The sequence below is a fragment of the Dermacentor variabilis genome, chromosome 1 (genome assembly GCF_050947875.1).
Source record: "Dermacentor variabilis isolate Ectoservices chromosome 1, ASM5094787v1, whole genome shotgun sequence".
NCBI lineage: Eukaryota > Metazoa > Arthropoda > Arachnida > Ixodida > Ixodidae > Dermacentor > Dermacentor variabilis.
In genome coordinates this window covers 285,348,239-285,362,423 of record NC_134568.1, presented here as the reverse complement: position 1 = coordinate 285,362,423, position 14,185 = coordinate 285,348,239, and the positions used below count along the sequence as shown (strand labels likewise).

Genomic DNA, 14,185 nt, shown 5'->3' with positions numbered 1-14,185 from the left:
GCGATCAATGCGCGCAAAAACATAATCCTGCTCAAGATTTGCAAATATTTGTTAAACAGGATTAGAAATGTCTTGGTTTTAAGTCTTGGTATAATAATAATCATATAGCTATTAAAGTGTTACAGTGACCAATCATAGGCTTGATGTGAAACGTCACCACTAGCAGCAGCGCGCCCTTCCTGACGCGCGCGTCAAGGAGGCGCGGCGGAGGAAAACGCGTTTTGCCATTTTAGCTCGGGAGGCGGAACGGAAGGTTGTGCTTTTGCGTTGTTGTGCGCCCCTTGCTGTGCTGAAGTTTGTACTCGTCCCCAGTAGTGCGCAAACATGGTGCAGGGATGTGGGATGTCGTGTATCAAAAACCTGCTATTCATATTTAATTTCTTTTTTGCGGTAAGTGCGAATTTTTCTTTCGTGTTACTGTCTCTGCGTTTTCCTGTTGCGCTTTGTTCGTAGCAGACGACATTTTGTATGTGTTGTGATGAGCGTGTGTCATGCCAAATGTTGGTGACAGCAGTTGTGAAACGCGCGCAAGCGTTGTTTCCATCTGTTTTCATTTCCTATACGTGTCGCTAGTTTAACGGTGGTGAGCGAGGGGCTCTTTTTCTGGACCAGCTTGCTGGGAGTGTCTCTTCGTATGGCAGTCGTTCCTGGAGAGTTCTGTCGTTGTCAGGCCTGGAGGCAACTTTGCGATACTCTGTTGTGGAAGTTGGCCATATAACGAGGGGTATTTGCAAATGCGGGTTTCTCGGCAGCGTCACACAGATCGCGTGAAGTGTGCTTTTTCACGTTATCTCCGGACTATGCAACTTATCAATCACTCCGAGCGTAAAAAGGCTGCAGCTAACTTTTTTTTTAGTTTTGCTTGTCATGTTGCTGTAAAATTAACCTGCTGATGCAACGCCGTTGTGAATACTCAGCTTCCGCATGCTGCAATTTGCTGCTGTACAACGCAGAAATTGGTTTTTCATCTGGCCCCGCTTAGGCGCGAGATTCACGCGCGTGTAATGTTGACGTCGAAAGTTCTGTCCATATCACCGCAAGAAGGTGCGTAGTTTAAACAAACGTTAACGCCTTCGCGGTCGTCTCCAATAGCTTGCTGCGCTAAATTAGCATGTTTGTCGTGTTGCCGATGTGTTGCGACGTTTTATCCGTTTTATCCGTGCTCACGGTGTCCCTGCGGCTGCTTACCTTTCCGGATGTTTGAGTGCTAACTTAAGGCGGTATCTCTCATTCATGAAATCGACTGATTTCTTTGTTTTAAATGAAATTGAAACTGCTAGCAAACATTATTACTGTAAATACAATGCCTCGTCTCGAGTTGTTTTTCGCTCGAAAGCCAGCGATATGGACATCTTGCGCGTGCTTGCAGAAACGCATCGCGCAAGTATGGTCCCTGGCAAAAGGTGAAGGCTTTCTGCGACGCACGAGGTTAGATGTAAGAAAAGCTCACGTACAGGGACCTTCGCTTCGTTCTTTAAGTATTGTTACCTTCAGGTATGCTGCGGTCCTAAATAAGACCAAGCAGGTGGAATTCTTTAGACACTATTAGTTTTTCACTGTGCAAACGTATAAAAAACAATGTATGAACACATTACAATAACAAGGCAGCACAGCCGCGACACAATATTGAAAGGCTAGTCACAGCATGCTCAAATGCGTTTATCGTATCTGATAAAAATGCTGTCAGGCAAGGCATTCCACTCCTGGACAGTGCGTAGAAAAAATGAATGTTTAAAAATGTTTGTGCGAGACGAATAGGGAAGCAAGTTGCGAGAATGACGGTGACATGCGCGCGCTGCAAACTGCTGAATATACTTTCGTGTGCCAAGGCGCAATGACCCTTCACATAGATTGTACAGGAATCTCGCGATTTTTCTTCGATGCTCCAGTGTGGGAATATTGTTCACGAGCATAAGTGTGTATGGCAAATCAGTTGACCTAAATTTATTGAAAATGAAATGAACAGCAGGTTTTCCTTTGCACCATTTATAATTTGTTTGTTATGCAATGTTTCCGTATTCTAATTGTGGTAAAATGAAAGTATTGATAGCTGAAAGTTTCAGCTCGGGAGGTGCCGATTTCAACTTGACAAACTAAGCTTAACGTCATTGACATGCCTAGACTAGGAAAGGGTATCGCTTGTGGTAACGCCAAAATATTTGTAGTTGCTGACTTATCTTATTGGAGAACTGATTATAGCGTAGGTAATGTGGACAGGATATCTTGTTCTTTACGTGTAGTAGCAGTTTTCTCTGAATTTAACTTCGACTATTCTGAACACCATTTGTTAATACCTGTTAGATTGATCTTCGTGGCACATCACCCAAATATCATGCAGTCATCTGCGAATAACCTAATTTGAACACTGGGATCTATAGCTGAAGTAATGTCATTGATATACATTAAAAACAGAATGGGGCCAAGTACACTGCCCTGGGGTACGCCTGAGGTAACGGGTAAGAACGTAGAGCAGAAGCCATTGACATCTACGAATTGAGTTGTATTGACCAGATATGATCCTATCCAGTTAACTATAAAACCTGGAAGACCGAACATTTTAAATTTTCTGAGGAGCTTTCCGTGTGGTACATGGTCGAACACCTTACTAAAATCAAGCAATAATAGATCAACTGTCCTGAAGAATCTAAAGCCATGCCAGTTCGTGAATGATTACAAGCTGCATATTAGTTAACCCCTTACGGAAACCATGCTGGAATTCAGAAATTAAATTAATCTAAAGAAATTTGTTAATAAAGTGTGCGATAACGTGTTCTAGTATTTTGCAGCAAGTGGAAGTTAGGGAGATGGGTCTGTAGGTTTCTGCATGCAGACAATCGCCTTTCTTGTGAATGGCAATCACCTGAGCCAATTATCGGGTAATATAGCAAAGGTTAAAGATAAACTAAAGGTGGTTGTGAAATGCCAGATACCAGTTCAGCATATCAACGCAGGAAGGCATTAGGAATACTGTCTGAAACCCCCAGACGATCTTTCTTTAATGCTTAGTACCAAAGACAAAATGCCTTCATGCGATATTAAATACGGTTCGTTGCGAGACGTGGGGGACCGTGGTGGCTCAGCATCACATGGCAAAAAAAACGGAATTGAAATATTCATTCCTCTTTTGAGCTATAATCATGGGAATGGTGATTAAAGTGTCTTGGTTTATTAACTTATGAATGGTGCCTTTCATGTAATACTAAAGCCTGTCCGGGTTTGTTTTCATAAATGTGGATAAAGTAACAGAGAAATACCTTTGTCTAGCTGATGATAGTGCTCTTGATAAGCTCGATTGAAGGGTCTGAATTAGCACTCAGTTTCTTTCTTTTTTCTTTTTAGTCTTTTTAGGTTACGTTTCATGTGTAAAATATTTTGGTCAATCCAAGGGTTTAGGCGGTTATAACGGATGCGTCGAGTAGGGACAAAGTTATTGATACACCTCAGAACAACTTCCTTCAATTTGTACCATAATGTGGCTGCGTTTACTTTTAATACAATGTGAAAGCCAGCATGTAATACTAGCCTGTGGTCAGACGTGCCATCTTCTATTGCGATGTCGTGGTCATTTAGGCTTCTGCTAATAAAATCCAATTCTAATATATTACCACCTTGACTGCATTCGCCGGTCATGTCAAGCACAAGTTGTTCGAAGTCTCATGCCAGCATTACGTCAAGCAGTGGATTATCCAGTAGACGATTGTTTTTACAAGACCAGTTGATTGATGGCAAATTAGTCTCCGGCCATAATTATTTTACTGCATACATCCGATCACATGTGGTCATGTAGTGATCCCAGTAATTTACAGTCAAGAAAAGTCTTTCGTGGTCTATTTTTGTCATGACTGTAACTGAGAGCATGTTTTACAACTGCAACACCGCCTTCCTGACATGATCGATCACATCCAAATATCTGATGGGATGATGTCACTGTCATGTCATTGCTTGCACTATCATGTAACCATGTTTAGGTTATATTTGTGATGTGAGGGTCGTACCTGTAGAAAAGATGCTCCATCCAGCTTATAAGTTTAATTCAGTATGCTCCGAGCATTTACATTCAGCGTGCGTAGCTGTTTAAATCTACCTCGTGCATTCTGTCAAGTAGGAACATGTTGTACATCATTTGCAAAGACTGGAACACACTTATTTGCAACATTGTCCCAAGCAAAATTATCAACTTTAAGTTTATCGTATGTCAGAAAAACAGGTTTGCTTTTTCGGTTTCATCAGACTGCCACAGAAGTTTACGCTTGTGCAGTGTGGATTTGCTGAATTCATTTTGGATAAACAGACGGGTGCCCTTAAGCTTTCTCACATTCCGAAGAACATTTTCTTTTTCTAAGAAGTCTTGAAAATATAGAGTGACAGGTCATGAATGGGATCGCCTTTCAATCTGTAAATTCGACTAACTGAGCGGCAGGATAGGTTGAGTTTCTTGTCAAAAATTTCATCAATTACCATTTTTCTTGAGACTGCTTCTATTTCACTGCTTCAATTCCATGAATTAACAATTTGCACCTTAGTTGCGATCTTCAATATCTGCCATTTTTTGGGCTTGTTGAACTAAATTCTCCAATGAAATTGTGTTCTCGAGCTCCTCAATTTGGAAACATTTCTCGCATACGTCTTTGAGCAATTGGTCAACTTCCTGCCACTGATTTCTCAAGGTATTCACAGAAAGCTTTGTTGTTGCCACTCTCTCACGAATATCGCTAAGTTCCTTCAATATTTGTGATTGGCCTTTCTGCAGGTTTGCAAACATCTCAACTGTCGGCCTAGGGTTTCGCTGCACGTCGCCGCAAATCGACAATTTAGACACAGAAACAAGTATAAGCAGCAAAAAGGCTCACTTGTAGGCAGTGTGCATTTTTGGCTGCTGTACTGTTGTCGCTTGATCTTGCAATTACACTGAGCTTCAAGCTGTGCATATTCAGGCGCGAGACATTAGCTGTGCTTTCTTTTAGTCTGCTGAGTTGCTTGTTTCCGGAAAAAGTTTTGTAGGTTCTACTTGTCACTTCAACCAGTGTAGCTGTATGTTAGTATGACAGGTTAGCAACGGGCACAGTTCTTTCCGTCTGCATACACGTATGAATAAGGATTGTAAAATGTGGTTGTCTGCCCAGTAATGCTGCACGAGGTTGTGTTACTAAATTCCAAAATAGGGCAATGAAATATGGGTTTGTAATCCACAACTTAGTGTAAGTACAGGCTGTCCCACGTAACTTTAGCCAAATTTCAAAAATATGCGAATGCCACGTAGCTCCACAGAATAAAAGTAATATTGTTTGCCACCGCTTGGAGATACCCAGGTTATATTTTCATTCTGCCTAATTACATAATTAGGCCTAACTAATTAATCAACTCAAATATAATTAGATGAAAGTGTCAATGAGAAAATTGTAGAGCAACCTGAAGAACTCCCGATACAGCTTTCTGTTGCTCAATACGTGCTACATAAAAGTTTTTCCGAGCATGAAAGAAGCCCGTACATGCATACAAAATTGTAGCGCGACTGGCTGCTCGAGGCACTTTGCGTGTATTCACAGGCTTCTTTCACGCACGGAAAAACACTTTACATAAGTGTTTTTTCTTTAATGTTTTACGGCAACGCCGGTATTTTTTGGTGGGGATTAATTTACGTGTGAATTGCCAGACATACCACTCAGGTCTACGACCGCATGAGTTATGTCAGCAACCACAGAGCGTCATGCTTCTGGCCACTTTAAGCTGGTTTGAAGAATGACGCAGCGGAGTTAGCAGCACCCCCCAAGTGGACATCCCACGAATTGGAGCCATGCTCCGGGCAGGGGAGACACTTGTACCCTTTATGCGGTGGGTCTCCGCCGGTGGTGGGATTCGAACCCGCCACCTCCCGAAGCCGAGGCCGGCGCCCTAACCACTGCGCCACGACTTCGGTTGTGTGTGCTTCGTGTGTGCATGTTCATTCTTCAAGATAAAAAAAAAAAGCCTTGGCATAATAGCCTAATAACAGCTTTTGCTGCTTTTCATACTCATTACTTTATGTAGTTGTGCCTTTAGCTAGCACACCCATCACAGTAGTGAATACCACTTTATTGCCGTTTTTGGCATCTGTAACAGGCTGTAAAAGAAATTCTGGCAGGCTTATGCATGCAGTCATTTTCTCTACTCAGGCAGCTTACACGGGTGATACGTGCTGGATGGCTGGTGAACTGGTAGCATGCTAAAAAAGTTTGTTGTTGATCTGATCCACTTACCTCTAGCAACGGGCTAGTAGAATATATTTGTGGGTGCTCACAACTGCTGTTTGGAATAATTAATTTTAGGAAGCAGTCACTGCTGAGGTTTATTTCATTTGCTGAATTTTTTTTTTCAAGGCAAAGAAATTCACTTTTAATTGTACAATATCGGCTATAGCTAGAAAAATGTCGCATGAAAGTCATGTAATTGAGGAGCTTGAAACAGCAGTCATTTCATTGTTTGATGGGCTGAGTTAAACTTCATTTAGATCAAAGTCATAACACACTTGGAAAAGGTGCGACATAGATTCAGTTAGGTTTAGCACTTATGTTCCTTTCTTGTCTGTCGTCTCATCTCGTGTATTTAAATTGGAAGCTTACCAACTCTAAATTTTGCACTAAACATTACTGTTTTCCCACATTTTCATGTGATTGTAGTTAGTTGCATGGTAGTTGAAATACAGAAAAAACTGATTGCAGCCTTGCTTGGGGAAGCTAAAAAATCTTTTGTGTTGCAGTTATTTTCTAAGTAAGGGCATGTAGACTCTTAACACCTCACTAAAAGGAAAGGCTAAGTCATTGTAAACTAGTAGAGCATTTCTTCAAAGCTCTACTAGTTTGGGGGGAAAACTACTGTATTGGGGGAAAAAGAATTTATTTCTAGAGGATATGAAGGCCAACCTTTTTTTATTTCTGTACTAATACATCGGTTTGACATCACGGATTTCAAAACTTTCTCATATTTGGACTGTTTTGGCACAGGAAATTCCTTGAAACACACTACGTTGTGTTTTTGGTTCTTCTGAAATGTAGTGCCCCATATTTACTAATAAACAGTAAATTAGACCTGTATAGACACTGTCGAAATTCATAACAATGGTGGCTACCTGGTGTGGGAGCTTCATGGTGGTGTCATCACCCTTCTTTGTTTGCATCTTGCCTGACTTTCCAGTCTTTCACCCAAGATAAGTGACTGCTTTGCTATTGCAGAAACTTAATGAACAGCGGAGCTGTTTAAGCTTTAGTTCCACCGCTTTAGTTCCACGCAGCCCAGCTGTGTGCCACTTCTCGTTCCCTAGCAACCACCTGCGAGAGCACTGAGCCACGTAACCCCCTCGCACCCTACGTATATAGGGCGGAGTTTTGACGTCACAGGCGAGTAAAAGCTTGGAACAGCGGGCGTGGCGACACACTTCTCGCCTCCTCTACTTCGTGCGTACCTGCTGCTGCTATGGGAAGACCAAAGAAAGTCCGGACGCCTGAAGAAGTGGCTTACCAGGAAGAGCGCCGCGTACTGCCAAGTGAGAAGCGATGCGTTGCGGCCAAGCTGATCTGGAACACCGCGCCAGAGCTGCGGCTGAGAAGAGGTGACGCCGAGTCGAGGATCCCAAGTTTGTCCAGGGAACGCGAAAGTCTGTGTCTGAACGCTTGATGTCGCCAAGAAAGTGATCCCGGCCTGCGACTGCTCGAAAACTTCCAGTGTCGAGCCCGCCGAAACAGCAACTTTAGCAAAACCTAGCATAACCTCACAAAACCTAGAAACAACTTAGCCAAGCCTACCATAACCTTACAAAACCTAGAAACAACTTAGCCAAGCCTACCAACAACTTAGCAAAACCTAGCATAACCTTGCAAAACCTACAAACAACTTGGGCAAGCCACGCAAAACTAGGTGATCACAAGCTTCGCTGTTAACTCCAGCCTTGCACCGCTAGTGCAAGCTGCACATGTTTTTATTAATGCAACTTAACATTTCTCTTTAGTGTCTCTAACATTGGTTTACAAACATGGGCATTGTTAGGAAAGAGTAGCTGGTTACACACTATAGTCAAAACAATGTTTCAAAATCCAAGACCCCCCCTCCCCCCCCCCCTTTTTTTATTCTGTTATTTTATACTATGGATGGCAAACCCACCGTGGTGGCTTAGCAGCTATGGTGTTGTGCTACTAAGTGCGAGGTTGTGGAATGAAATCCCAGCCGCTGTGGCCGTATTTCGATGGGGCTGAAATGCAAAACACCCATGTCCTGTGCATTGAGGGCGCATTAAAGATCTCCAGGTGGTCAAAATTAATCTGAAGTCCCTCACTACATTGGTGCCTCATAATCAGATCGTGGTTTTGGCACGTGAAACTCCAGAATTTAATTTTACTGTGGATGGCGGGCTTGCAGGTGCACTTGCATACGAGGTTTCAGCTTTCTGCACAGCCTCGTGCACTGTCAACGGTTATCTTGTTTTGTTATGTGCAAATAATAATAATAATAATAATTATTATTATTATTATTTCTGTCGTCAAATTGGTTAAAGCTAAGTGCTGGTTTTTGGCCTCTAAATACTTCCTCCCGATGGAGGTGATATAATGCATTGTGATCATTGTGTGCATTTATAATTATTTGTCTGTTTATTATGAAGTTGTGTAAAAATGCATATACACATTGTGGTTGTGAAGTGTTGAGGTCGCCTTATAGTTTATCTGAAGAAATACTGCTGAAGCACCACTGTTCCCAACACCATTTTGTCCGGCTTCTAGCAAACTTGCTTTGACTGTACTTGATTTGGGTGGCTTTAAAACAGCGCAAGCAACAAGGTTTAAAAGCAGAAAATTTTGCTGTTCCTATGGGTGGGCATTTCCTGTAAAGACAAAATGGTCAGGTAGCAAGCTTTAGTGGTATCACGGGGTGCATAATTTAACTACAGAGGTGTGTGCTCTTTCTTATATCGCTTGTTCTCAAGGAACTTCGGTGTATACTTGTGAAAATTCCTCTGTAGCAGAAACTGTGATACATCGACATCTGTACTTCCCTGCAGCACAGTAGAAGTTGTGGTTTCCCTAAATGAGAGAACAGTTGGTGAATGTCACTTTGTCATCCTACCTTTCTTTAAAAGGCATACGTTTGTGATCCCACAAACGCTTGTTTATAGATAAAGCGTGCCGTAGGTATAGTGCACAATTTTGTGCACCACTGTTGTTTGTTGCAAGTGAATAGGAAATTTCCAATTGTAGAATTTTTGGTTCAATGACCTGATTAGAAATGAGAAGGCTCGTATATGTTACAAATAGTCATCTGGTTCACAGAGGAGGTGCGTGTGTTTCACAAGGCATGCAGCAGATGCAGGATATTGTTTCTTATACAAAAGGACAAAGTAACTTTTTGTCATGATCAGTGCTGTATTTTTGTTGCATATTTTGTTATTAGGGTTCATCATTTAAAGATTAAAGTGGACAGCTTGGGTAATGAGCTGTAAGCTAATTTTTTTTTGAAGATCGAATGGAAGAAATACCAGTTGCAAAGGGAGTATGCCACTGCATAAAATGTGTGTAGCCAGTTTGTTCAATAATTGTGTTGCATGCAAGTAGTATTCGTGAAGCATAAATCTGTATGCATTTGAGTAAAAGCACCAACATCTCATTAATCGGTGATTGTCCTCTTATATATTAAACAAAACTAACGTTTTTATAGTCAAGAAAAGCCTGCTTCAGTTTTTATCCATTTTACATGACTATGATGGTTGGACGTTAACCAGCTGTAATGGACCACTCATGCATTGCTTCTCACCAGATGTTTATGTATTTCATTTCATTTATTTCTGAAAGTGCCCAAGAACAGCTCTATGCCTTAGTATTGGTGCACTTGTGTTACACAAACAGAAAACGGTACAGACAGCCTGAAAGAGCAGTGGTACAAGATGTGACAAGAAATTGAATTAAATCAGACAGAAGTCAAACAAAGAGCAAATACGAGAGCATTGTAACACAAGGTATTTTGTTGTTACAAGACATGCTATAGCGTTAAAGGTGCAAGTTGAATTCATGTGGAAAATGCTGGGATTACGCAAGTTTGGGCGAGGCATGCAGAATGCTACAGCTGACCGTAACTGTGGACAGAAGTAGTTGTGAATTAGTTTATACTAGCATAAGTAACTGCAATATCTTCACCTCATTTCAAGGGGTCTAATATTAAACATGTGCAGTACACGCTTATAGGCATAAAATATGCGGCTTCCCAGAAATGGATCGTACAGGACACTACTGAAATGTTGCTGAACACACTCAATTTTTGCCACATTGGTAAAGTTAACACAGTTCCATGTGACAGAACTGAACTCAAACTTCGAGCATACAAAAGAAGAATACAAGATAACACAGCTGAAATTCGTAAACTTTTTTGTCATTCTTGATACTAACTCTCTGTAGGATGCATTAGCAATGCATGAATCATGTTTTTCAAAAATTAGTCAGGAGTCAACCAGTAGTCCTAAACCAACTCACTCTTTTCAAAGGAATGTTATCAAGTGAGTATTCTTATAGTAAAGTGGGCATTTTGTGACTAAAGGAAATAACAAATGTCTTAGTTGGATTCATATGCAAAAAGTTAGCACACCACTCCCCGACAGAATTAACATCTTCCTGTAATAATTCACAATCCTGCGTTGATTCTGTTACACGGTAAAGTTTAATATCGTCAGTGTACAAAAGGAGTCCTGAATGATGCAAACATTCTTGAAGATTATTAACAAACATATTGAAAAATAATTGGCCTAAGACAGATCCTTGTGGAACACTGGAAGTTGAGTCGTAAGGCAAAGAGCACTTATACCAATGTGAACTGATATGTTCACCTATTTATTCTTGTGACCACTCTGGAGATCTGGTGGACCTGTAACATTTCTGTTTGTTAATTTGATTAGTCAAAAAGTTTTTCTTGATACCAGGAAATTAAATGTGCCATAACTTGTAATGACTTCAGATACCACGCATCGCCAGAAAGCTGATCGCTTTTCAATTGATTGGCTGCCATGTTTTCTATGATTGATGCAATTTGTGACATTGCGTCTAAATCTGTTATGTGCTTAAATTAACGTAAAATATCTTTACACTTCATGCTGAGATGAGTTCCTGGCTTCACATGTGATAATTGTTACTTTTTTTTTCAGATATCTGGTATCGTAATAATAGTCTGTGGTGGCTACAGCTTGCACCTTTTCAAGAAGACAGGACCAGTCATTGGTGAAGACTATGTCTCTGCACCTATCATCCTGATAGTTGTCGGCTCCATCGTCTTCCTTGTCGCATTCTTAGGATGCTGTGGTGCCATGCAGGAGAGCTACTGCATGCTCATGTTGGTATGTATGTGCTTTTTGTGATTATTTCTGGGCCTCCTGGACCATGTGTTCGAAGGTTCGTGCAGTGTTAAAAAAGATATCTATACATCATACATAATAGTGATGTCATTAGCAGGAGTATTTTTCTTGAACTGCTTGAACCTGCCCATTCACGCCATGCAATGCAGTGAAAGCATTGGGTAACATCAGCCAGCCAGTTACGAAACCAGATGTGCTCCTTCATTTTCTGCTTCTAATACTCGTGTGCAAGACACTGGCTGAATAGACCCTTTTCATAGTTGTAAAGTTAGATTTCCTGCAAGGCTTCCTGCCTAGCCAATTGCTGCAGTATTTTTTTCAAGCCATGTGTACGAGCATAGCTTGTCTTATGCATGGAAAATGCAGACTTGGCTCTCTTGGTGGAACCATGCACAAGACACAAGCGAGACAGCATATGCACCTAACCCTTTGTCTTCATTTGAATGATGACTGGTGCCGCCATTATTTGGGCAAATGTGTAGTGCACAGAAGCACATTTGCGAATGGGGAAAGGGTCTATTGTGTCATTGAAAGATCAGTGTCGCACAATGAGCAACCCCTCCTCCTCTCTCTGTGACATGCAGCAGATTCCTTCCTTGTCCACTCACACAAATGGCATGTTTTGCTGCACTGCAGGTTTAGTGAACAGCAGTCCAACACTTCAGTGAACTCTGGAGCCATGTTCCTTTTGCCCTGAACTGAATTAGGAACCTGCACTTCCACTCAAAAGATAGCATAGCCTTCCCTGCAGTGCAGCTTATGAAGTTCCGGCATGGCTCTTAGTGTGCCCATCTGAAGTTATACAGAGTAGGATGGTTGTTGACTGAAGTTGTTTAGACATCAGAAACAAGCAACCTGGTAAAGAAATCAAGCAGCTTCAGGAATTTCAGAGCTACAGTAAACTTGACTTGAGTGCATGGGGCATTATTTATCTAAACCTTGCCATAGCCAGGAGGCCAGCATTGGCTTCTTTCTGGTAGTTCCAAGTAGGAGTCTCCCGTGATCCTTAAGTGCGCGCTATTCGTGAGAGATGCTTTTTTTCTATCAGTTATTGGACAGAATCTAGACGCTATGAGAGGTAGAGACTTGGACATGTTGATAGCTCATGTTTAACATAACAGTGTGAGAAACAGGGAGAAACAACGGAAGAGACACACAGCGCTCTGTCTTCCTTTGTTTGCGCCTGTTTTTCGCACTGTTCTTATTATAAAAAAAACATCTAGAAAAGTGACTGTAACACTCCTGCAAAATCTTGTATGTGTGTGTCTGTCTGTTTCAGTTTGTTTTTTCTATAAACTGTGGAGGAGCACACAGTAGTTTGCTGAATTCTTTAAAATCGAAGCTTTCTTTGTGAAACCTCCCAGACTTTCTTGACCGTGGCTGCTGCCTGGTGCTGCTGTCTTTCCGAATAGCTCGCACTAAAGAATTACTTGCCGAACCTTGGTCCTCCAGCACAGCCATTTGATGCACTAACGATTAGGCCACAATTGCACTTGTATCATGCCAGCGCCAACTAGCTCTTTGAGATCGCTGCGTGTGTCGTGTTGTGTAGCATGGGTGTGTGACAGCACACATGCGCATGCCAGTTTCCTTTACACCAAAGATGCAGGAATGAAAAGGGCTAATTATAGCATTTGATTAACCACTTCATGAAAGCTTCACTTAGATTCCTAGATGTGTGTTTGATGCTCATAATTTAAGGGTTATGTAGGGGTTTAGTTGTGGGTTGGTGTCAAGTTGTTCATTTACATAAAAATTGAGTTGTGCCTAATTGCAAACTGAATTTTCTTAGTCAAAAAGGTTACCTGCAACATCAAAATTTTAGCACACTTGTGACAATGTTATCAGGAATGGAAAATGCCATTGATGCAAGACTTGCCTGGACTGACCTTAATGTGCCCAGAATATTTACTCATGTAAGGACACACAAGTTAGTGCAGGTGCTACAACAGAGTGCAGCATGAAATAGCTCATATTTTAAGATGACCCACATATACAACTATCTGCATTAGACCTAACTACATGTTCAAGTTGTATCTGAAAATTATGCTGCAAGAAATTCCTTTATTTGTTGTTCATGGAACAATGGATTAATGACCTGCTGTGGTTTCTCACTGGCAGTGGCATTCAATGCAGAACGCAAAAAGAGCGTCATCACTGAGGTGGCTGATATGTGACACCGTTACAAGTCAGTTGCACCGTATTAGCATTTGTTCAACAAGTTAACTTAGTGTAGTCAAGTTATCCTACTAGCTTTCTGTTTGCACAGATTTTTGTCCCCTCAAGTGAAGGGCTGTTTTAATGTTTAATGTTTTAATGAGCAGCAACAGATTTTTTCATGGCCTCTCAGTTTTGAAATGTGTATCTGCAGAATGTAGGTGTATGCAAATAGTGATCTTTAAGACCGAATCAAATAGCACCAGAAGCGAATCGAATACTGAATACTTTTTGAATAGCTTTTTTGGATAACGAACAGCCGTTATCACAATTAATATACAACAATGTTTGCATCCCAGTATTCTTAAGATTAGCAAGTTTCTGTCATTACATAGTACATTATGAAGCATTGTTTATTAAAAGCACCAATGGAGCATTAGAAGCAAAGTAGTTCCTTTTTCAAGCACAAGGCTCTTCAGAGAGTGCAAACGATTGCCGTACAGCCTGTTAAGTATGGATACCTAAGTGATGTAGCCTGCTCCACTGTGCAAGCTTTCCTGTTATGTGTTTACTATGCCCACAGGTGTGAAAATTTAGTGCACTTTCGCTCAAATTTTATGTTTTTGAAGATTATTGAAATATTCACATTTAGAAATGGTAACTGAATTG

General features: G+C 41.2%; 1 protein-coding gene across 1 annotated transcript in view; it reads left to right on the top strand.

Annotated features, from left to right (window-relative positions):
- Nucleotides 1–219: 219 nt before the first annotated feature.
- The window catches only part of LOC142566414 (leukocyte surface antigen CD53-like), a 31,278-nt gene continuing 17,312 nt past the window's right edge, over nt 220–14,185 (top strand). Inside the window, exons 1-2 of the mRNA XM_075677388.1 lie at nt 220–390; nt 11,153–11,341. Of these exons, the coding sequence (XP_075533503.1) occupies nt 325–390; nt 11,153–11,341 (255 nt within the window). The 5' untranslated portion in view covers nt 220–324. The remainder of the gene's footprint in view (nt 391–11,152; nt 11,342–14,185) is intronic.